The 24,745-nt window shown below is 51.4% G+C and overlaps 1 protein-coding gene across 3 annotated transcripts in view; it reads left to right on the forward strand.

Annotated features, from left to right (window-relative positions):
* The first annotated feature begins 10,999 nt into the window (after positions 1-10,999).
* The window catches only part of PKN1 (protein kinase N1), a 28,819-nt gene continuing 15,073 nt past the window's right edge, over positions 11,000-24,745 (forward strand). The window contains exons 1-4 of one of the 3 annotated variants that reach the window (XM_027548004.1): positions 11,000-11,236; positions 15,922-16,225; positions 18,784-18,935; positions 21,035-21,170. In XM_027548004.1, coding sequence (XP_027403805.1) covers positions 11,216-11,236; positions 15,922-16,225; positions 18,784-18,935; positions 21,035-21,170 — 613 coding nt within the window. In that variant the 5' untranslated portion in view covers positions 11,000-11,215. Of the gene's footprint in view, positions 11,237-12,251; positions 12,324-14,622; positions 14,677-15,921; positions 16,226-18,783; positions 18,936-21,034; positions 21,171-24,745 lie in introns of those variants that run through there. The other 2 variants (XM_027548002.1, XM_027548003.1) reach the window with 2 other exon arrangements.

The following is a 24,745-nucleotide window of genomic DNA, read 5'->3' on the forward strand; positions in this document are numbered from 1 at the left end:
AGTACGGGCAATCGAAGCCGTGATGTGGGTCTAGGGTGAGTGTCTCGCCCTTATGAAATATGGCCTCTACGCCGAAGAAAGTTTTTGAAGTGGTCCTGCAACGTAGAGGTTCTGAAAAGGCTAGGGAGCTTGGAATGATGCCAGCGTGGAGGGACATTTTGCACCTTCAGTAGAGAAGGGGCCCCTCAGGGCATGGGAGTGAGAGAAATGGTCCTAAGCCACAATTCCTGTTTGCTGAAAGTCGAGTCAGACACGGCGAGTGGCCATGTAGGTTCAGGCCGAAAAAACCAAAACCACGATGTTTTCGTTATAAAACTTTTGTTGTTGTTGTTACTTTTAGTTTTTCTTTGTATGAAAATTTCCTAGCCTTTTTATCCCGCTAGTGCTTTACCGAGTTGAGCGTTCCCATGAGTTCTGATGATTGATACCCGAGTGACAATTGCCTGGTGCAGTTATAGAACATTTCCATCACCACAGAAAGTTCTGTTGTGTCCCTCTCAAGTCAGCCACACCCCTTTCCTCCCTCCTGCCCCAACCAGGCAACCACTATGTTTATTTCTATCACTATAATCTTGTCTGTTCTTGAATTTAATATAAACAGAATCATGCAGTAGATTGTCTTTTGTGTCTGGCTTCTGCTCAACAAAATGTTTTGAGATTTTCCACATTGCTGTACATAGCAATATGTACAGCATATTGCTTTTTTACTCCTGAGTAGTATTCCACTGTGTGGCTATTCCACAATATAGCCAATGTAGTTTCTCCATTCACCTATAGATAGACATTTTTTCTCCAATATTTGGCCATTATTAATAAATCATATACAAGTATTTTTGTGAAAACGAATTTACTTCTCTTGGGCAAATACCTGGGAGTGAAATGGTGAGTGGAAGGTCATGTGAGTGTTCAGCTTTAGTAGATCCTGGCAGTTTTCTAAGTGGTTGTTCCACTTTACATTGTCACTAGCACCCTGTGAAAGTTCCAGTGATTCTTAATTCTTGCCATACCTGGTACTGTCAGTCTTTTCTCAGCTATGGGAGATTTGGGGGGTGGGAAGGAGGAAGGAAAGTAAGTAGGGCAAACTCCATAAGCCTGCTCCAGCTTTCCAGTCTCCCTAAGCCCTTGACACAATTAAATCTTTCTCCACAGTTTTCCAAAGAGGTTCAGGCATTTCAGTTTTCATTTAGTATAAGGCTACCGCAGGGTCCATGTCTGAGACAAATTCAGAGCTAAAGTCATCACAGGTATAACTTCAGTCAAAAAGCCCAATGAAGAGAAACCAGTCAATCCAGAGGGAGGCTTTACATGACATAAGGTAGATATTGTGTGTAATAATTACATCAGAACACTTATAGAGCACTTCCTCTATACCCGGAAGTGGGGAAGCGGGGACAGAATGAGGGTGACGCATGCAAACTTAAAGGGGGGCACCAAACACCAAACCAAACAAAGCAAAAGACTCATGAGACTTCCCTGGTGGTTCAGTGGTTAAGAATCTGCCTTGCAATATGTACGGGACGTGGGTTCCATCCCTGTTCCGGGAAGATCCCACATTCAGTGCAGCAACTAAGCCCGAGAGCCACAGCTACTGAGGCCAAGTGCTGCAACTACTGAACCCCGTGCACCTGGAGCCTGTGCTCCACAAGAGAAGCCACTGCAATGAGAAACACGCACAACGGTGAGTAGTGCTCTCCGCAACTAGAGAGAGCCCACTCATAGCAACGAAGACCCAGCAGAGCCAAAAATAAAAAAATAATTTTTTTAATCTTAAAAAACTGAGTCATCAAGATAAATAATATTTGAATGCAGTATTTTAAAGAAATTAATGTTTAAAATCTCGCTAAAATATCTGATGAGCAAAATATCAAAATTTTAAGTAAAGACAGGGTCAGTAACAGTGCTGCTGCTGCTGCTGCTAAGTCACTTCAGTCGTGTCCGACTCTGTGCGACCCCATAGATGGCAGTCCACCAGGCTCCCACGTCCTTGGGATTCTCCAGGCAAGAACACTGGAGTGGGTTGCCATAACAGTGCCACGTCAAGCCATATTGGCACCTGCAAAAGGAAACGTTCAGAACTACTGATCCTGTCTTTTTAAAAAAATAATAATGATTTTATTTACTTGTTTATTATTGACTGTGCTGGGTCTACTTTGCTGTGTGGGCAACGTAGTCGTGGCAAGCGGGGACTGCTCTCTAGTAGTGATGAGAGGGCTTCTCATTTCGTTGGATTCTCTTGCTGCAGAGCACAGGCGCTGGGGCTTGCGGGCTTCAGTAGTTGCAGCATGTAGGCTCAGTAGTTGTGGCTCTGGGGCTCCAGAGCACAGGCTCAACAGTCATGGCACTCAGGCTTAGTTGCTCTGAGGTATGCGGGATCTTTGCAGATTAGGGATTGAACCTGTGTCTCCTGCAATGAAAGGTGGATACTTTACCACTGAGCCAGCAGGGAAGCCCTGATCCTGTCTTTATTTGGATTTTTGTTTTTGCATTACTTTTGATTTTTTAAAAATTGCACATGCTGCTGCTGCTGCTAAGTCACTTCAGTCGTGTCCCACTCTGTGCGACCCCAGAGACAGCAGCCCACCAGGCTCCCCTGCCCCTGGGATTCTCCAGGCAAAAACACTGGAGTGGGTTGCCATTTCCTTCTCCAATGCATGAAAGTGAAAAGTGAAAGGGAAGTCACTCAGTCGTGTCCGACTCTAGCGACCCCATGGACTGCAGCCTACCAGGCTCTTCTGTCCATGGGATTTTCCAGGCAAGAGTACTGGAGTGGGGTGCCATTGCCTTCTCCGAAAATTGCACATAAAAAACACATAAAACATGTTTATATTTAATTTGGGGGCACCCCCTTAAATGCTGTGTTGGAGGCAAGTGCCTCCCCTACTTTTCACCCCATTGTCCTGGTGCTCAGCCTTGTTCTGAGAAATCTAAATATAGCAACAGATTAACTCTCACCTGGAATAGATGAGCTGTGTGTATTAGCACATCCATCGTTCATATCTATTGTCAGGTGGTTGACCTGAGCTCCAGAGAGAGTTAATCTCGGTCCCAAAGTCACACTGCTGGCAGGAATTCAAGACAAAGCCAGCTCTCTTTATTAGCCAAAACCTCTATCTCACAAAGAGTTGGGCACACCTTAGCAATGGAACAACAGAACGTCTATAGGTTGAGATAGAGGCCAAAGCCAGGTAAGTTGGAAAGCTGGAGAAAACCAGTTCCTGGGGAAAGAAGAGGAGCTCCAGGAAAGCAGGTGAAAGGTGACCTTGGAGGAATTAGATTATCTGAGATGATGCCGGAGAAGGAGGAGACTGGAGCCAGTTGAGTCCAGTAAAGAAGTCTTGGAAAACAAGGGGGAAGAAAAGAAAAAAACGGCATTCACCATCTATGCAGCCAGGGGGAGCTTCTACTATTCAAAACAAGCAACAAGAAAGCCACAAGAAACAAACAAAAATCCCACAAACTTTAAATCCGGAAAAGATTAGAGCCAGCTAAAGTATATCCACCACCCAAGATGAAAAAATGTTCACATTTGTCATATTGGCCTGATTCAGTTCAGAATTATTTTAAGATAGGAAAGATTTTTAAACACCCACCCAAATAGCTAAAAAGGAAAAGACTTACAGTACCGAGGTTGGAGGAGGGGCTGTGGAGGAACCAGAAATGAGAAGACCACTTTGGAAAATGATTTGGCAGTTTGTAATAAGGTTAACTAGGGAACCTCAAGCCCAACACTCTTGACATCTGAGCCAGATCCTTCTTTGCAGTGGGAGCCATCCCGTGCCTTGTAGGATGTTTAGGAGCATTCTTGGCCTCTCGATGCCAGTAACACCCATGCCTCAATGTCTCCAAACCAGAAATGCCTCCAGACATTGCTAATGTCCACCCCCACCCACCGAAGACAGAAAAAATCATTTCCAATCAGACCCATTGCATTGAACAGGCACCTATGTCATGACTAAGCTGTCCTCATACCAATCAATGAAACATTAAAAAAATTTTTTTGACATATACACACTTATTATTTTTTCAATTTTTGGCTGCACAGGATCTTCATTGCTGCACGCAGACTTTCTCTAGTTGCGGCAAGTGGGGGCTACTCTCTAGTTGCTGTGTGCAGGCTTCTCATTGCGGTGGTTTCTCTTGTTTCCGAGCACAGGCTCTAGGTGTTCAGGCTTCAGTAGCTGCAGCACAGGAGCGACTGATTAGTAGATCATTAGTTGTGTCTTGCGGGTCTTAGAGCGTGCAGGTTTCAGTAACTGTGGCTCGTGGGCTCTAGAGCATGGGCTCAGTAGTTAAGGCGCACAGACACAGTTGCTGCTTGACATGTGGAATCTTCCCAGACCAGAGGTTGAACCCGTGTCCCCTGCATTGGCAAGTGAATTCTTATCCATTGCACCACCAGAGAAGTCCAAGGAAACTTTTTTTGTGTCCACAAAAAGATATGAACGGGACTTCCCCGGTGGTTCAGCGCAATCCCTGGTAGCTCAGATGGTAAAGCGTCTGCCTACAATGCCAGAGACCCGGGTTTGATCCCTGAGTCAGGAAGATCCCCTGGAGAAGGAAATGGCACCCCACTCCAATATTCTGGCCTGGAAAATCCCACGGACTGAGGAGCCTGGTAGGTTATAGTCCATGGGGTCCCAAAGAGTTGGACATGACTGAACGACTTCACTTTTACTCTTTCACTTTCCCTAGTGGTTCAGTGGGTAAGACTCCATGCTTCCAATGCAGGGGTGTGGGCTTGATCCCTGGTCCAGGAACTAAGTTCCCACACGCTCCACGGTGTGGTCAAAAAGTTATCTTTATACATAACAGATCCAGACTGGAAACAACCAAATGTCCATCAACAAATGAATGAAGAAAGAAACTGTGGTCCATTCACACCATGGAATACCCCTAGAAATAAAAAGGAATGAATGATTGCTATCCACAACATGACGGATAAATATTAAAAACATCATGTTCTTTGCAAACATACACTGTACAGTGTACAATCTAGTGTATGTTGGATTGTACACTTTAAAAGGGTGAATTTTACATTAATAGAAAACAAAATACATATTAAGGGAAAGAATCCAGACATTTGGGGACTCCCCTGGTGACCCAGTGGTTAAGACTTCACCTTCCAATGCAGGGAGTGTGGGTTCAATCCCTGCTTTGGGAGCTAAGATCCCACATGCTTGTGGCCAAAAAGCCAAAACATAAAACAGAAACAATATTGTAACAAATTCAATAAAGACTTTAAAAATAGTCTGTATTTAAAAAAAAAAAAACTTAAAGAGAAAAGAACTCTAGCCATTTAAAAAAATCATAAAATGATTCCATGAAGTATGAAGCTCAAGAACAGGTAAAGTTAATTTACATAGAATCTACATGAGGAGCTTGCCAGGGAAAGAGCACAAGTAAAACTTATGCAACAGGGGAGTGGGGGCCACAGGGGTAGGTGCATATATACACATTCATGTTGCTACACGCCAAAAGATCTGTGTACTTTACCATATGTAAGTTGCACCTCAATCAAAATAATCAATAATTTAAAGTAAAAGACATAACATTATTGTTAAAGTGAAAGTCATTTCTATTTACACCCCCAACTCCATTCCCCTCCCCCACTACAGAAACAGCCTCAGTAAAAATAAGTGAACAATGACTGCAGCCCTATTCCTTGCTTTTGGAGTAGGAAATGACAACCCACTCCAGTATTCTTGCCTGAAAAACCCCATGAACAGGGAAGCCTGGTGGACCACAGTCCATGGAGATGCCAAGAGTTGGACACGACTCAGCAGCTGAGCATGCACACACATGCTAAGCTTTATGAGAATTAATTCATTTAAACTTCCCAGCAACCCTATGAGGGAGATGGCACTATGATCATCCCTTTTTACAGATGAAAAAACTGAGGCACAGAGCAGTGAAGAAACTTTCCCAGGGACTTCCCTGGTGGCTGAGTGGCTAGGACTCCATGCTCCCAATGCCGGGTGCCTGGGCTCGATCCCTGGTCAGGGAACTAAGATCCCATATGCCACAACTAAGACCTGGTACAGCCAAATAAATTCATTCAATAAATAAAAATAATTTAAAAAAAAAAAAGAAAGAAACTTGCCCAGGGTCTCACCGTCCCTGTGCAGTGGTGCCAGAATTTGGACCCAGATGGCTTCCCAGGTGGCACCAGTGCTAAAGAATATGCCTGCCAGTGCAGGAGACATGAGAGATGTGAGTTCGTCCTTGGGTAGGGAAGATCCCCTGGAGAAGTGAATAGCAACCCACTCCAGTATTCTGGCCTGGAGAATCCCATGGACAGAGGAGCCTGGCGGGCTACAGTCCACAGGGTCACAAAAACTCGGATGCAACTGAAGCAGCTTAGCACGCATGCAGCCTGGCAAACCTCAGCCAGGATGCCAGGCATACTGCCCACTACTCTGAACTGCTCCACAAACTTGATACATAATATCCCTTTCTGGATTTTTTTGTAATTTATATAAATAATAGCAAACTATCATTTTTTAACCTTGCTTCTTTATCCCCTCCTTCCACATGATGTTTTTGAGTTTAGCCTTGTTGATACATGTAGTTCTTCTGGTGGCAAATGAATCTACTCCCATTTCTTTTCTCAGGCCCCATACACTCCCCCGCTGGTGAAGACCTGCTTTGCAAAGAGCCTTATCTTTTGAGAAATAATCCTTATTCAGTTCTTCCCCTGCTAAGAATCTACCAGTGGTTCCCACAGTCCTCAGGGTCAGGTCTGAATTCCACTCCCACTCTGGGCAACATCTGGAGTGTTTTCTCTACTCCAGGTTCATCAGCAAAAAAAAAAAAAGAACCAACTCCAGCCATGTTTTCATGATACCTGGTTTGTTCATCTTTTCATCCAGCAGCTGTTTTTTGAGTACCTTCTGTGTGCTAATCCCTGTTCTAGGAGCAAGAGTAGTCACGTACAGATGTGAAAGTTGGACCATAAAGAAGGCTGAGCGCCAAAGAATTGATGCTTTTGAATCGTGGTGCTGGAGAAGACTCTTGAAAGTCCCTTGGACAGCAAGGAGATCAAACCAGTCAATCCTAAAGGAAATCAACCCTGATATTCATTGGAAGGACTGATGCTGAAGCTGAAGCTCCAATACTTTGGCCACCTGATGGGAAGAGCCGTCTCACTGGAAAAGATCCTGATGCTGGGAAAGATGGAAGGCAGGAGGAGAAGGGGACAACAGAGAATGAAATGATTGGATGGCATCAGTAACTCAATGGACATGAGTTTAAACAAACTCCAGGAGATGATGAAGGACAAGGAAGCCTGAGGTGCTGCAGTGCATGGGGTCACAAAGAGTCAGTCACCACTTAGGGACTGAACAACAACAAGGAGCCAGAGACCCAGCAGTGAACAGGACAAAAATCCCTATCCTATTTTGTCGTTGTTTAGTCTCTAGGTTGTGTCCAACTCTTTGTGACTCCGTGGACTGCAGCTGCCAGGCTCCCCTGTTCATGGGATTCTCAAGTCAAGAATACTGGAGTCGGTTGCCATTTCCTCTTCCAGAGGATCTTCCCGACCCAGGGATCGAACCCATGTCTCCTGCTTGGCAGGTGGATTCTTTATCACTGAGCCACTAGGGAAGCCCCTCCTGCCCTCTGGGAACTGACATCTTTCTGGTAAAGTCTGACAAGAAAGAATATAGTCGTCAAATTTATTAAAATTTTTCAAGGATAAAAAAAGTACGTGAGGGTTGGAGTTTGGTAGTGATGGGGTGGGCCTTGTTCTGGGTGGAGATGCAGTCAGGGAAGACTTCCTTAAGAAGGTGACATTTAGACAAAAATGGGCATGAAGTGAGAAAGAGAGAATGCCAAGATGAGAAGGAAAAGCATTGCAGGCAGTGAGAACAGCTAGTGCAAAGGCCCTGAGGTAAGAATCAGCATGGGTGAGGAGGCTATGCAGCCAGAGTGGAATGAGTGACGGGATGTGGGTGGGAGACGAGGGCAGAGGAAGAAGGATATACCAGGTTCTACCTCACCCACCTCTGGGCCTTTTTGCTTCTGCTGTTCCTTCCACCACACACCCTTTTCTTCTCTATCTATTTGGCAATTTCCTAATTTGTCCCTTAGTGCCAGCCCTTCTGCCTCCTCTTGGGCAGCTGTCCTCCCAAGGCATTCACTGGCTGGGTTACCTTTCTCCTGACAGCTCACACTCAGTGCATTTACTCCTTCCACAAAGACTGAGTGAGCTTAGGCCAGTTACTGGGAAATTTCAGAGACAAGTGATATTTAAAAGAAAGAAAACAGGCTTCCCTGGCGGTTCAGCAGTTAAGACTTCATCTTCCAACACAGCAGGTTGTGGGTATGATCCGGCAGCTAACATCCCATATGCCTGGTGGCCAAAAAACAAAACATAAAATGGAAGCAGTATTGTAACAAATTCAACAAAGACTTTAAAAATGGTCCACATTAAAAAAAAAAAAATCTTAAAAAAAAAAAAAAAAAGCAGAGCCATGGGCCAGAGATGACAGGATATGGAGGTGCTCTGGGAAGATTTCTCAGAGGAGATGACATACGAACAGAGACCTAAATGATCAGAAGAGGCCAGCCTTGGGGAGATGTGAGGGAAGGGCATTACAGACTGGGGACAGCCAGTGCAAAGGCCCTGTGGTTGGAAGTAAGGTGAGAATATCTGAGGAACGGAGAGAAGGCCAGTTTTGTTAGATGGGGGTGAGGGAAGTGGAGGGGGCTGTGGCTGGATGGGTGGGCAGAGGCTGGACTGGACTACCTTGCAGGCCAGGCGAGGAGTGGTGTTTTTCCTAAGAGCTCCAGACTGCCAGAAACAGGTTTTCCAGCAGGCAGTGGTGGGTTATGTTGGGGGTGATTTCGGGCTTCTAAGGCCCTGGAGAGGACTGGAAAGAGGCCAGAGGAGGCACAGGGAGGTGTTGGTGCAGTTATCATATTTGGCTGAGTTTATACAATAAGTCCTTGGTGTTTCAAGCCCAGAGTGAAATTTTGTTTCCAGTGCTACCGAAGTCCCCAGTGGGTGCCGATAAATATTCACTGAGTAAATGAATGCCAGGAGGTTGGAGTGAGACTTTGGCAGGGTTCCCCAGCTCTATCCAGGGAAGCAGCCTGGAGACCTGTCAGGCAGCAGAGGGCCCTTCCCTGGATAAGATGGTAGACTGGCTCTCAGCCTTGCTTGGCCCCATCATCCCCATCTGTAAAATGGGTGGGCTGGAGAATTAGAGGAAGACGCAGCAAGGACCATAAATCTTGACTTTATAATTGGTGCTAAGTCGCTTCAGTCATGTCTGATTCTTCATGACCTTGTGGACTGTAGTCCCCTCTCCCAACTCCTCTGTCCCTGGGATTCTCCAGGCAAGGATACCGGAATGGGTGGCCATGCCCTCCTCCAGGGGATCTTTCCGACCCAGGCATGGAGCCTGCGTCTCTTGAGTCTCCTGCATTGACAGTCGGGTTCTTTCCCACTAGCACCACCTGGGAAGCTCATTGAGGGTGAGGGGCCTGAGTTTCCTCATATTTAAATTAAAAGCAAAAGAGCTGGCTCAAAGGTTTCTTTAATTCAATGGATAAATATTTGAGGAACCACCAGGAAACAGGTGTGGCTGCAAAGAGTGAGCAAGGTGAAGAGGTGGGAGAAGAGGAGAGAAGGAAGGTGAAGGGCCTTGTGGGTTTCTGGTAGGACTTTGTCTTTTCCTCTGGGGAAGTTGGGAGTCAAAGAGGGATCTAGGCAGAGGTGGGACATTACCTGACTTAGACATTCCTAGGCATCCCTGGGTTGTTGTGGGGAAAAGAGACTATGGGGTCAAGGGAGGAACCCAGGGACCTGACAGGAGGCGATTGCACTGGTCCAGGTGAACGATGATGAAGATGGACTTGGTGGAGACAGTGGAGGGGAGGGAGAAGTGGGCAGATTGTAGATTGGTGTAATTTCTCTTCTTCCTCTTCCTCTTTCTCTGTTCACCACCACCACCACCACTACCCAGCCCCAAAGAGTCGCCCAAAGGGAAAGAGAAAACACCCCGCCCCGATCTCTGGGACCGTGTATACCATGCAAAGCTGCGGGTAACCAAGGTAGCCTCCCGCGCTCTGGAGGGTCCCAGGAGGGCGCCAAGGCGGAGGAGCGCTCTCTGCCCCGCGCCCAAGGGACCGCAGCTTGGTTCAGTCACTGGGTTTGAAAAGTAGTGCCCGGTCTGCCACGAGCCAGGCTGCATGCTCCAGGGACTCCGGAGACCCTGGAGAAGCTCCTCAGATGTCTCCACCTTCTGCCTCCGACCCAGCACGAGTCTGCACCGTGGAGCGCCACCTGCACGCAGCAGCCCCGAAGAAGAGGCGTGTCCCCATCTTACAGAGGCGAAAACTGAGGATTAGACGCTACAGGGCCCACAGCGAGTCCGTGACGGATTTAGGGGTCAAATCTCTTTACATAACGGCAAAAACACTAAAAATCACAGCAGCTAACCTTTGTCCAGCGCTTACTGCGTTCACTGCACTTGGCATGCATTGTCTCATTTCATTTGTCAACACCTCCAAGGGTGGGTAGGTCAATCCTTCTTCTTCTTTTTCTTTTCTTTTTTTTTTACAAATAAGGGGCTGTTAGGTTTGGGGGACTCCCCCAAGGCATAGGGTGCTGGAATTTGAACACAAGTCTGCTCAGAGCTTGTCTCAAGGTGCCCTTGAATGACAGACTGTTCCAAGAAAGCCTGAACTTGCAAACACAGGGAGAAAATGAGTTGTTTTTGTTTTTTGAGAGGAGGTCCCGGGAGGTCCAAAGGCCTCCACAGCTCTCCGCTTTAACGTGGCTCCCTCTTTTCCTTTGGATTCCCGCGCGCTCAATCGGGTGACCCGTGGGAAAAGGGAGAAATCCGAAAGAAGGAAAGGCGAGCGAAACAGACCCGGCAGCTTCCGCTCCGGAGCGGGGCGCACGGCGGCCAGGACCCCGCAGCCCCGGGGGCCGTCGGGAGCCCCGCCCCTCGGCCCCGCCCCCTCCCCGGGCGCCGACCTCGGTGGTCACGTGACCGGGCCCGGCGGCCGCTGGGGCCGGAGGGCGCGGCGCGCGGACTCGGCGGCCAGGCCAGGCGCGGCCCGAGCCGAGCAGGCCGGAGCCGGCCCTGCGCCTTGTAGGGGGCGTCGCGCCGCGCCCGCCCCCCGCCCCGCCCCGTGCGGGGCGCACGCGCGCTCCTCTCAGCGCCCCTCCCTCCGCGCGGGGACCCCTGGCGGGCTGCGTGTGGACATGGCCAGCGACGCTGTGCAGGTAGGCGCACCTGCGTTTGCAGCCGCCCAGCGGCCAGCCGGCGCTGGGGACCCCCTCCCGCGCACCGCCGGAGCTCCCGGGATCGGGGCGGCCAGGGCGGGTCCCCACCTCCCCCGAGCGCTAGGCGCCCCCTCCCTGGGCCGGCACTGTGGAGCCAGCGCAGTCTCCTCGGCAGGTGGAGGTACGCGCGGGGGAGGGTGTGGGAGCGAGGAGGGTCCTACAGCATTCCCAGCTCCGCCCTTCTCTGAGAATTAGAGAGGGCTCAGCGAAGGCTCGACTTCGGGTGTCTGTGGCTAGCTGGGCATCCCGGTGCCAGTCGACCCTGCCGCTCGCTCCCTCTCCTCAGCGTTCGGTTCTCCGGCAGGTGCCGCTCCACCTGAGCAGGTGCCTGGCGCGATGCCCCAGGAAGGGCGCAGGCCACTCGCCCCGTTTCCCCCACCCTCCCCCACGCACAACAAAGCTCCGGCGGCACCCCCACCTCCGGACTGAGCTTTACGATGGTCGCGACGCTGCAGATTGGCACCTGTTGGCGGAAGTGCCAGAGTCACCTCTTTAGGTCTGGGGACCAGGGACCCACACAGCCAGCCACTCGGCTGCCAGGTGGAACCTTATCCCAGGATTCCAGATGGGGAGTGTCCATGTCAATGAACTGGGGATTCTCTTTTACCTGGAATCCTGCCTGGACCGGGTCACCCATCAACCCACACATCAACACACACAGAGGCACAGGTGACTGACACCGAAGTGCCACCCACCCAGGTTCTCCTTGTGCCATCTTGTGGACATCACAGCCTGGAACTCACCTTCCCTGCCTGTGGTGAGCAGGGCCGGAGTGACTGCTGAAACCTCTTTGGGTCAGTGACCCAAATCTGAGACATGTCCTGTACCTCCGGTGCCCCCACAGTGCCTCATCAGCTCTCCGTCGTCCTGTGGTTGCTGTGTAACTGGGTTCTCATCTCCTTCTGCACCTGCCCCCACATCCCCTTTGTGTCTCCCCGGTGACCCCCTGTCCCCCGCCCCAGTCCTGCTGATGGCCTGCCAGCCTTGCCGAGGAGCTGGGCGTATCTGGTGTTGCCGATCACATAAGGTCAGACCTTGGGGGCTGGGGAGGGCCTGGGTCCCTGCCTCTACCCCATCAGCCCTGGGAGGACAGTGTAGGACTCCCCTGGCACATGCATGCGTTTGGCATGTAGCAGACATGGCCCGGACGGAGACTGTGATTCCTGGAACGAGGCTGGACCTGCGCCCTGGTCCCCTTTCCCGTCTTCTGCCTGCTCTCTTCTCCCTACCCCACCCCCACCCCCACCCTGTCCTGGTCATTCCTCTCTCGTGGCTGCTTGGATCTGCTACCCCTGTCCCTCTGTCTGTCCCAGTGTGTGTGCCTGTCTGTTCTGTGTCCGGCAAACGGATGTCCTGTCCGGATTCCAGAAACGCCCAACGCATTGAAATCTCCGGACATGGGGTCTAGATCCCTGGTCACTCTAGGAAGAGGGAATTTCTGGGAAGTGGACCCTCTGGACCTGGGGCGGGGGAGGCGTTTTCTGCTTCTTGGAGGGTGTTGGGGATTCCCCAAGGCCAGGCCAGGCTCCTGATTCATGGGTTCATCTTGTTGGCCCTCAGGTGACCTCTGCCCTGGATAAGAGTGAGTCACCCAAGGAAGGAGAACCAGGGAGGCCCAGCCTCCCTCTCTCCCTCTGCATATTCTCAGCCCTCAGCTGCTGGAGGAGGTGGGGCTGAGGGATCCTGCTCCTCCCCCCCACCCGGACTCCCCTCATTCGAGCTGGCCCTGCTCCTGGCTGCACCAATGCTCTGCCTGCTGGGGACAGGGTGGGGCTGGGTGGCTGGTGGGACCTGGTTGATAGCAGGTGGTAGGAGGTGACCCTGGGTGTAAATTCCAGAGCTGTCACTTCCTCACGGTGTGTCCTAGGCCCAGCGCCATTCCTTCTTTGAGCCTTGGTTTTTGCCGTCAAAATTGAAAAAAAAAATGTAGCTCAGAGGGTTTTCACGGTGAGGAAGGATGTAGACCAGGTCAGCCCCTTGCAGGTGGGGCTGCTGTGAAATCCTTACCAGTGGTCATGGTCAGCAGTTCAGGGTGTGAGTCTGTGTCCTTTAATCCAGGGTTTCTAAAGCTCAGCACTATTGACATTTGGGGCTGAATCGTTCTTGGAGGTGGAGACTCTCGTGTTTACAGTGGAATGTCAAGCAGTTTCCATGAACTCAACCCCATAGAGCCTAGTAGCAGCCCCAGTTATGACAACCAACCCAGAATGGCTCTGGATATTGCCAACTGCCCCTAGAAGTGAGGTGGGAGTGTTGGCAGTCCCCTCTGCCGTCGAGAACTGCTGCTGCCATCCCTCTGAGCCTCAGTCTCCTCACCTGTAAAGTGGGAGGGGAAATATGGCAGCTGCTCAGGATAAAATTGAGGGGTCAGTAGGATCATGGGAGTGATACTTTAGGCCTGAAGTAAATCTTCCCTGGGGGCAGCTGCCCTTGAAGTTGATCGAGAGCAAACCCTGACTTTCCTCATCTCTAAAATCGGGTCTCACCGTGGCGGCAAATAATATACGTGGGGCTCTTCCTGCCTGGCTGACAACTAGCTCCGATTCTGGGCACTCTTGTAGGAAATCTCAGTTCTGTCTCCTGTTGGCTGTGGGACTTTGGGCAAGTTGGGTCACCGCCCCAGGTCTCGGTTTCCTCATCTGGGAAACGGAGTGATAACAGCACCTCCTGGAATGGCATTAGTTGACCTGGCATGCAGCTTGTAGTAACCACCATGGTTCTTAATAATCATATTTGAGCTTGAGTGGAGACACTCGCACCCCAGCCCTGCAGAGCTGTCTCCTCATGATGTAGGCCTCAGGGAGGTACCGCAGGGCCGGCCGGGCCCCCAGGCCTCCAAGCTGTGGTCAGCAGCAGCAGGTAACGGAGCTGAGAAGAAGCCGGAAGTTGGGACAGGAAGGGGGCTGGGCCGCCCATGTAAGCACTTGTGGGTGTTGGTGTTTATAAGTATATACAGGGGGTGGGGGGTGGGCACACACTGGCCAGCCTGTGATACCTGCACATGCCTGTAGGTGTATAAGAGTGTGTTGTAGGGAAGCTGTATATGTGGGGAAGGGTGCTCTTCATGTCCACACTAGCGGGCCCGTGTGTGTGTGCCTGCTGTGTACACCTTGGGCATCCTCAGGACAGGGAGCAGAGGGGCCACCCCTGGGATGACCCCAGAGAAGCAGGCTCAGCCCTCGAGTCGGGGCTGAGAGGAAGGTCCTCTTGATGCCCCAGAGCCCCAGAGCTGGCCTTCGCAGGGGTTGCTGGGAGCCAGCAGGAAAGAGGAAGTAGCAGGCGAGAGGCCCTGGCAGGGCTGAGGTTCAGGAAGAGGGCGGGGCCCTCAGCCGGGACCCAGGATGGCGGAGGCTGATCCCCCTTTGGACCGGGAGCTGGAGGTGGGGGCTGGGGTCCTTGTGGGGGAGGGGCAGCAGAAGAGGACCCCAAGTGGCACAGGACAGAGGGGCCCTGCCCTTGGGACCTCTCGGTTTTGGACTGAGGGGAGGAGGTGGGGTGCTGGCTTTGGAGTTTTCTGTTTGAAAGATGAAACTGTTTGGGGCCCTTTGGGCTTCCAGATTGGGGAAATAGAGGAGGAAGGGAACAGTACTCTTTTCTTTAGGGTCCCAGTTGTAGACAACAAAAGGAGGGGAGATGGCGCTTGGCTCCAGGATCTCCAAGTTTGGGGGTATAGCAGGGAATAGACAAAACCTGTCTCCAGGCCCTCCTAGTTTGGGGTTACAGCAGGGAATAGACGAGGCCTGTCCCTGGATCCTCCTAGTTTGGGGTTACAGTAGGGAATAGATGAGACCTGTCTCTGGGTCTTCTTAGTTTGGAGGTACAGCAGGGAATAGACAAAGCTTTTCTCCACACCCTCCTACTTTTGGGGTACAGCAGGGAATAGATGAGGCCTGTCGCTGGGTCCTCCTAGTTTGAGGGTGCAGCAGGAAATAGACAAGGCCTGTCCCTGGGTCCTCCTGGTTCAAGGGTACAGCCATGAGGAGAAGGAACCTGCTCTTGGAACCCCAACCTTGTGGTTTGGGGGGCATCACAGGCCTGCCCTTGATACTTCCTCATTTGGGGAGCAGCAGAAGGAAAGCTGCCCTCAGGCCCTCCTAATGTGGGGCATAAGGGAGCAGAGATGGGGCGTGCCTTTGGGACCTCCTAGTTTAGGGGGGCAGCAGAGGGGAGAGGGGGTCTCCCCTCAGGACCTGGTCATTTGCGGGCAACAAAGGGAGACAAAGCCTGTTCTTGGGCCCCCCTAATTTGGGAGGACAGTGGAAGGAGAGATAGGGCCTGACCTTGGGGACCCCGAGCGGTGGGGACCCAGTGATGGGGCAGTGCAATCTGCCCTGCAGGATCCCACTGCATGAGGACAGGGGGCGAGACTGAACTGTACCTATGGTCTTCTTGTCTGAGGGGACGGCAAGGAGAAGGCCCTGCCCTTGAGACCTCACAGTTTGGAGGTGTCAGGAAGCAGGCACAGGGCCTTGTCTCACCTCCCAGTTTTGGGGGACCGTCGGAGGCCATGGACCAGGCCCTGTGTCAGGAGTGCCCCCCAGGAGGAGGCCGGGCCAGGCCGGCTGAACGTGATCTGCACCCCCAGAGCCGCCCTGGCCCCACTGACCCTGCTTCGTCCCCCGCAGAGTGAGCCGCGCAGCTGGTCCCTGCTGGAGCAGCTGGGCCTGGCGGGTGCCGACCTGGCAGCCCCTGGGGTACAGCAGCAGCTGGAGCTGGAGCGGGAGCGTCTGCGGCGGGAGATCCGCAAGGAGCTGAAGCTGAAAGAGGGTGCAGAGAACCTGCGGCGAGCCACCACCGACCTGGGCCGTAACCTGGGCCCTGTGGAGCTGGTGCTGCGAGGCTCCTCACGCAGGCTTGCCCTGCTGCACCAGCAGCTGCAGGAGCTGCATGCCCACGTGGTGCTGCCCGACCCTGCGGTGGGCATGCACGGTAAGCCAGGCTTCCCTGGGGTAGGGGGTGGGGGATGCGGGATTGGGGGCCTCCACTGCCCAGGGCTCACCCACTGTGTCCCAGAGTGAGGCCAGCCAGCCCATTGCCACTGACCCTCAGGGAGACACACTCGGTCACGGCAGCTTCCAACCTGAAAATGCAGGCGGCTGCTATTACTGCTGCAAGTGCTCAGTTGTGTCCAACTCTGTGTGACCCCATGGACTGTAGCCGGCCAGGCTCCTCTGTCCAGTGGAATTCCCCAGGCAAGAATACTGGAGTGGATTGCCATTTCCTTCTCCAGGGGATCTTCACGACCCAGGGATTGAACCTGCATCTCTTGCGTCTGCTGCATTGGCAGGCGGATTCTTTACAGTGGTGCCACCTGGGAGGCCCAAATACAGGCAGACCAAAGGCCAAAACCAACACCCAGAGAAGGGTACACATACTCACACCCACACCCGGACAACACCAAAGGGCTTACATGGTATCACACAAATATCCAGACTCACAGTCACACCCACACCCAGACAACACCAAAGGGCTTACATGGTATCACACAAATATCCAGACTCACAGTCACACCCACACCTGGACAACACCTAAAGGCTCCAGCTGATTTAAAAAAATGTTTAATTGTGATTAAAAAACACATAACAGCACCTGAAAGTATAACAGTGTTGTTAGCTGGCTATTGTTATTGCTTCTGTTTAGACCCCATGTTTGTGACCCCATGGACTGCAGCCTGCTAGGCCCCTCTGTCCAAGGGATTTTTCAGCAAGAATAGTGGAATAGGTTGCCATTTCTTTCTCCAGTGTATCTTCCCAACCCAGGGATTGAACCTGCATCTCCTGCTTAAGAGGCATATTCTTTACCACTGAGCCATCAGGGAAGTCCCTTAATCACCTATATTCCAATATAAAATAAAATGTTTTGGAAAAAAACATGTTACAGAAAACTTATCATTTTTGAGCATACAGCTCAGTGGTATTGAGTATTTTCACATTTTTGTGCAAGGAATCTGCAGAACTTTTCATCTTACAACTAAAAACAAAGATGTAACACACATCACATCAGTAGCCAGAGACCCTCACACACAGTTGCGCCAGCACCCAGACAACTCTAAGGGCCTACCCTGTGGCTCAGCGGTAAAGAATCTGCCTGCAGTGCAGGAGATGTGGGTTCGATCCCTGAGTCGAGAAGATCCCCTGGAGAAGGGAATGGCAACCCACTCCAGTATTCTTGGCCTGGGAAATCTCATGGACAGAGGAGCCTTGGCCGTCTACACTCCATGGGTTGCTAAAGAGTCAGACATGACTGAGTGACTAAATAGCAGCATTATTCTGTGAATACCCAGAGACTTCCATGCTGCCAACCAGGACCCAGTTAAATGCACATTCCATCACACCAACACATACACAAAACCTAAGGACTTGCACATGCTCACACCAACCCCCAGATATTCAGACACACAGAGCTGCTGTCACAGGTGTTTACCAACCCGTAAACAGCCTGAGACTTACACACACAACTGGACAAGACCTGAGACTCAGCACCACTTAGCCCAACACCCACACACCTCTTTGTTGCGTCAATAGCTGGAGGCTAACAGACGGAGAAGGCAATGGCACCCCACTTCAGTACTCTTGCCTGGAAAATCCCATGGACGGAGGAGCCTGGTGGGCTGCAGTCCATGGGGTCTCGAAGAGTTGGACACGACTTCACTTTTCACTTTTCACTTTCTACTTTCATGCATTGGAGAAGGAAATGGCAACCCACTCCAGTGTTCTTGCCTGGAGAATCCCAGGGACGGGGAAGCCTGGTGGGCTGCCATCTGTGGGGTCGCACAGAGTCGGACACGACTGAAGTGACTTAGCAGCAGCAGCAGCAGCAGCAACACTATCAGATCAACACTTGCAGATGATGAAAAAGAGTTCAGCCAATGCTCAAAAACCTCGTCCCGTCACAGCTGTACCTAGAGTCCCTCTGATGGTCATACCACTCTCTGGAGATTCACACAGAGCTGTGCCAACCTCCAGAGACACACATGTCCAGCTGTTCCAACACTCGGACGCTGTCACACCAGTGCCAGGAGATCTGATTGCACAGTTGTGCTGACAGTCGCAAACATGTGCACAGAGTCATCCCCATCACCCAGAATCTCACAAAGTCATTCTAACACCTCACATCTCGCAGTTAAACTAGCACCTGGGGAGACACACACTCAGTTATGCCAACACCCTGAAGGTCACAGACTTAACCACAGCCACACCTGCTGACGCCTACACAACCGTGTACATCGTTGGGGTGTATATACCTTCTCTACAAAGGTATATACGGTCATACCAAGGACTCACATACACCTGTGTTCATTCACACTGGTCCCGCCCCAGCCCTGAAAGGGTTTCCCTATGAGGGCTGGTGGGGAGTGGGCCCTGTGGCCCCTGGCCCCCAGCTCTTCCTCCTCCCAGGCCCAGGGGTGGATCCTCTCAGCTGGCGCAAAAGCACCTGGGCAGTTGGAGAGGAGGGCTGTGGTGACTGTGCCCCATCTACCCCTCCAGATGCCCCCCAGTCCCCTGGCACAGGCGACTCTGCCTGCTCAGCCACCAACCTGAGCCGCGTGGCCGGTCTGGAGAAGCAGCTGGCCATCGAGCTGAAGGTGAAGCAGGGGGCAGAGAACATGATCCAGACATACAGCAACGGCAGCACCAAGGTGGGAGCAGCGTGTGTGCACACCCCCCCGTGTGCATGTACACCTGTGGGCGCATCACAGGCTGGAGCCTGCGGTGGGGCCAGGGTGGTACCTCCATCTGCCTCCCAGGAGGCTGGGGTGCTCTGGGTTGGGGACAGAGGGCTGTTGAGTGACTCTGCAGCAGGATTGGAGTGTGGGCAGCTTGGGTGGGGGCAGAGAGGAAACTGGATGACTGTGGGTGATGTCAGGTCGACACACGGCAGAGACTCCCCCCCATACTCAGTTACCCCCAGAGACGGGGCAACATGCAGCCTCTCACTCCTGGTGGCATCTCTGCCATGTACACACAGATCAACGCCTAGATGCACACGTGACTGTTTAGTGGCTCAGTCGTGTCCGACTCTTTGCACCCCTGTGGACTGTAGCCCACCAGGCTCCTCTGTCCATAGGGTTTTTTAGGCAAGAATACTGGAGTGGGTTGTCATTTCCTCCTCCAGGGGATCTTCCCAACCCAGGGATTGAACTCATGTCTCCTGCATTGATAGGCAGGTTCTTTACCACTGAGCCACCAGAGAAGCCCAGATGTATATAGTATCATCATAATATCTAGAGACACACCCATGGTCATAACAGCATCTAGAGACACACAGTGGCATATCACCACTGTGACACACACATATACCGTCATAACATCTAGATTCACAGCAGTAACAACTCTCAGAAGCACGTGGACAAAAACACAACAGTCACCTCTAGACACACAGAGACACATACCATCATAGAACACCCAGGACACACAGCTCAGGCCAACAGGACACCTAGACGCACAGACACACACATCATCAGTTTTTCACACCCAGAGATCAGAGTTGTCACACAGACATACCCCCCGCTGTACCAACATCAAGTACACAGTAACACCCAGAGACAGTTACACCCACGGGCAGAGTTAGACCTACAGCTAGAGACCCAGAGAGCATCCATGCCTGTGAGTGCACACACAAACGTGAATATTGCACAGGAGGACACAGACCGTGCAGCATTTTTCTTAACCTTTTATTGAGGTGTAACAGATGGACGTCAAGTGCAGAAAACCTAAGTGTACAGCCAGTGAATCTTTATCTAGGTACCCACCGCCCTTACTGAACCTTTCCTGTCACCCAGAAGTGCCCTCCTGCCCCCTTCAGTCAATACCCAGTCTTCTTTCATCACAGATTGGCAGTGCCTGGCTTTTTAAAAATTTATTTTATTTATTTTTATTTTTGGCTGCTCTGGGATTTCATTGCTGTGCTCAGGCTTTCTGTAGTTGTGGAGCGTAGGGGGCCACTCTCTAGTTGCAGGGCATGGGCTTCTCTTGTCATGGAGCACAGGCTCTAGGGTGCGCATGCTCAGTAGTTGTGGCACATGGGCTTAGTTGCCCTGCTGCACGTGGAATCTTCCCGGACCAGGGATCGAACCTGTGTCCCTTGCATTGGCAGGTGGATTCTTAACCACTGGACCACTAGGGAAGTCTGTCAGTGCCTGGTTTTGAACATAGCACCAAGTCAATGGAAAAATCCACTACCAGTTCCTGGCGCTTGTACCCACATAGGGTCCTTGGCTAGGTCCAGTCAACCCTGTAGCTTGAATTGCACACACCACCATCAGGATCCTGCAACTGTCTACAACTGTCTCACACCCAGTCACCCCTGGACTCACCCATGTGGCTACAGGCAAGGCTATGCCCACCATGGGGAACACACACACATACGCCATTCTAACAGCTGACACAAATAGAGTGCCTGCTGGTGCCAGGTACAGTTGTGAGCCCTACACACAGATTACCTCCTTTAATCCTCAGCCCAGTGGTGGTTGGTGCTGTTAGTACACTCCCCTTCCCGCAGATGAGCAGACAGACCCAGAGCGGTTGAGCAGCTTGTCCAAAGTCACACAGCTGTTAGGTGGCAGCTGTCAGGATTCACATGCCAAGGCTCCGTCTCCCTTCAACACCCAGGAACACAGTCTTTCACACCCACACATGAATGCTCTGTCACCCAGAGCCTGCCTGGGGTAGACACCAGGACGGGTGGTCAGGCCCCCACCTGCCCAGTTTTCCTCTCACGGCCTGTCTCTGCCATCAGGACCGGAAGCTGCTGCTGACAGCCCAGCAGATGCTGCAAGACAGTAAGACCAAGATAGATATCATCCGCATGCAACTGCACCGGGCACTGCAGGCCTGCCAGCTGGAGAGCCAGGCGGCCCCAGACGAGGCTCAAGGTGAGTCCATCACCCTGAGACAGCCTGCCCTGCATTCCACCTTGCAGAGTTCAGCTCCCAGCCCCACAAGGGGTCCCTTTCTAAGGCAGGGAGGTGGGTGCTGTGACTCACCATGCTAGAATGCGTTCCTGACCCTCTCTGGGCCCCAGTTTCCCATTCTGTCCCGCTCGAGATTTGCACGTGATCAGTTATTGGCAAACTACAGCTCTTGGACCAAATCTGCTACTGCCTCTTTTTGTTTGTTTTGGAAATACTGAAGACCCAGCCATGCCTGTTCGTTTACTGTCGCCTACGACTGCTTGTGCACTGTGACAGTGGGGCCAAGTAGTGGCAACAGAGCTTGTGGTCCACAAAGACAAAAATATTTACCCTTTGGCTCTTTAAAAAAGTAGTTAATTCAGTTTTGGCTGTGCTGGGTCTTCGTTGTTGTGTGAAGGCCTCTCATTGCAGTGGCTCCTTTTATTGTCGAGCATGGGCTCTTGGGCTTCGGTAGCTGCAGCTCACGGGCTCTGGGTCGCAGGCTCAGTAGTTGTGCAGCAGGCGTGTAGTTTGCCCTGCGGCATATGGATTCTCCCTGGACCAGGGTTGAATCCACGTCCCCTGTATTGGCAGGCAGCCTCTTAACCACTAGACCACCAGGGAGGTCCTACCCTTTGGCTCTTGATGGAGAAAATGTGTGGACCCCTGGGCTCGGCAGTTGCCTTGCTGTGTTGGCCCCTGTAATATGAAACTGTGGGTGTCCACAGCGTGTGTGTGTGTTTCCTATGTATCTCAGTGTCTGAATGCCTGAGGCCGTCTCAACCCAATTGTCATCCTGAATTTGAGACGGACTGTACTGTAGGCATCAGCTCTCCAGGTTTCACCTGCAGGGGTGACTGCACTAGTGACGTTCACCAGTGTTAAGGTGGTATTTGCCCTGGGGACCAGAGTTTGTACACATGCCCCATAACTATGAGAGTTCCTGTATCACCATGAGAGTGTGTCAGCTGTTGGTGGGTGTTAGTGTGTTCGGGCTGCTCCACCACAGTACCACGGACTGGGGATGAGGGGGCATGTAAACAACAGACATTTATCTCTCACTGTGCTGGGGGCTGAAAGTCCAAGATCAAGGCGCTGGCGGATACAGCGTCTGGTGAGAGCCCTCTTCCAGATTCATAGATGGCTACCTCCTTACTGTGTCCTCGCATTGTAACTTTTGGTGACAGCCTAATCTTGCCCCTGTAAGTGTAAAAGTCTTGACAACCACCTGGGCACATGTGACAAAAGTCTTGGTGGGTGCCGTACAGCTGTGGGCGAGTGTGACTGTAGGAATGCTTGAGTGTGAGTCTAGGTCATCATGTGGGACCGCAAGACTGTCCTTGAAATCTGCAGCCGTGGATAAGCATGACTGTGACCTTGTGCCCGTGGGTGACAGGTTTCCTGCACCTAGGTGACAGTGTGTCCTTGCGCCTACTCCCTGTTCCATTGGGCGACTGTGGCTGTGTCCTCTGTTGGGCTGTGGCTGCATCCCTGGGACTTCATTCTGAGTGTGAAGCCAGCCTGTTTCCCTGTGACATTGGGTCTGTGTGTCTATGATTATTGCTCATGCTGCCCTGACTGTATGACATCATGACAGCATTTCTTTTAAAGATTTGTTTTCAATGTGGACCATTTTTTTTGTTCTTCAAAAAAAAAATATTTTTAATTGGAGGATACTTGCTTTACAATATTGTGTTGGTTTCTGCCATACATCAGCATGAATCAGCCATAAGTATATACATATGTCTTCTCCCTCTTGAACCTTCTCTCCTACCCCATCCCACCCCTCTAGGTTGTCATAGAGCACTGGTTTGAGCTGCCTGCGCCATACAGCAAATTCCCACTGGCTGTCTGTGCTACACGTGCTGGTGTATATATGTCAGTGCTACTCTCTCTATCCGTCCCACCCTTTCCTTCCCCCACTGTGTCCACAAGTCCTCACTGAATTTGCTACCACACTGCCTCCATTCCATGCCTTGATTCCCCGGCTGTGAGGCATGTGGGAACTTCACCCCCCAACCAGGGATCAAATCTGTACTGCCTGCACCGGAAGGCGAAGTCCTAACCACTGGACTGCCAGACAAGTCCCGTGCTGGCATTTCTTTGCCTGTCCCTGTGCCTTATCTGTGTGGCAGTGTGCCTGTATTGCCGTGATCCTCCCTGGGCTGGAGTTAGAGCCCTGGGAGTTTTGCCATTGTGTGACTCTGTCCCGACTCAGTGGACATGAGTTTGGGTGAACTCCAGGAGTTGGTGATGGACAGGGAGGCCTGGCACGCTGCGGTTCATGAGGTCGCAAAGAGTCGGACACAACTGAGTGACTGAACTGACTGATTCTGTCCCATTAGGGTGTTTATGTTTTGTGACTTTTCCTCTGTCCCTGTGACACTGTCCTTTTGCTGGGAGTTGACAAGGTGTATAGGGCTTCCCGGAGAAGGCAGGGGCACCCCACTCCAGTACTGTTGGCTGAAAAATCCCATGGATGGAGGAGCCTGGTAGGCTGCAGTCCATGGGGTCACTAAGAGTCGGACACGACTGAGTGACTTCACTTTTCACTTTCATGCATTGGAGAAGGAAATGGCAACCCACTCAAGTGTTCTTGCCTGGAGAATCCCAGGGACGGGGGAGTCTGGCTGTTGTCTATGGGGTCTCACAGAGTTGGACACAACTGAAGCGACTTAGCAGCAGCAGCAGCAGCATAGGGCTTCCCAGGTGGCGCTAGTGGTAAAGAACCCACCTGCCAATGCGGGAGACATAAAAACTACAGGTTCGATTCCTAGGTTGGGAAGATCCCCTGGAGAAGGGAATGGCACCCCACTCTAGTATTCTTGCCTGGAGAATCCCATGGACAGAGGAACCTGGTGGGCTACAGTCCATGGGGTTGCAAAGAGTCAGACACGACTGAAATGGTAGCACGTAGCACAGCACAGACAAGGTGTATATCTGTGTCTGTAATATCGGTCTTACCCATGTGTGGCAGTGTGATGGCATCTTTGTTAGAGTGTGTGGGTATGTGTGTGCTTAGGCCTACACTAGTGACAAAGTGACAATGCCATTGTCACCCTCTGAGTGACAGTCTGATGACATCTATCTGACACCATTCCTGTTCCTCCAACTACGTTATATTTCACGGTGTGGGTGGTCACCATTCATTTACTCAGACCCCTACTAGAGGAAATTAGGTATCTTCCAATCTTTTGCTCTTAAAAAAAAAGGCTATGAATAACCACGTATAATACATGTATCAAGGGAAATTTCCTGGCAGTCCAGTGGTTAGGATGCTGTACTTCCACTGCAGGGGAGAGAGGGTGCAATTCAATTCCTAGTCAGGGAGCTAAGATCCCACATGCTGCATGGTATGGCCAAACAAAAACAAAAACAACATATATCAAGTGCAAAGTTGTTTCTATGGGATAAAGTACCTGAACTGGGATTGCTAAATCAAAAGGTAGATACATTTATAATTCTGACAGAAATCGCCAAACTGCCTCCATTGGAAAGCAAGTTGTGTTCCCATCAGCAACGTATCTGTTCTTAAGTGTGTGTTTTATTTTTATTTA

The sequence above is a fragment of the Bos indicus x Bos taurus genome, chromosome 7, assembly GCF_003369695.1.
Source record: "Bos indicus x Bos taurus breed Angus x Brahman F1 hybrid chromosome 7, Bos_hybrid_MaternalHap_v2.0, whole genome shotgun sequence".
NCBI lineage: Eukaryota > Metazoa > Chordata > Mammalia > Artiodactyla > Bovidae > Bos > Bos indicus x Bos taurus.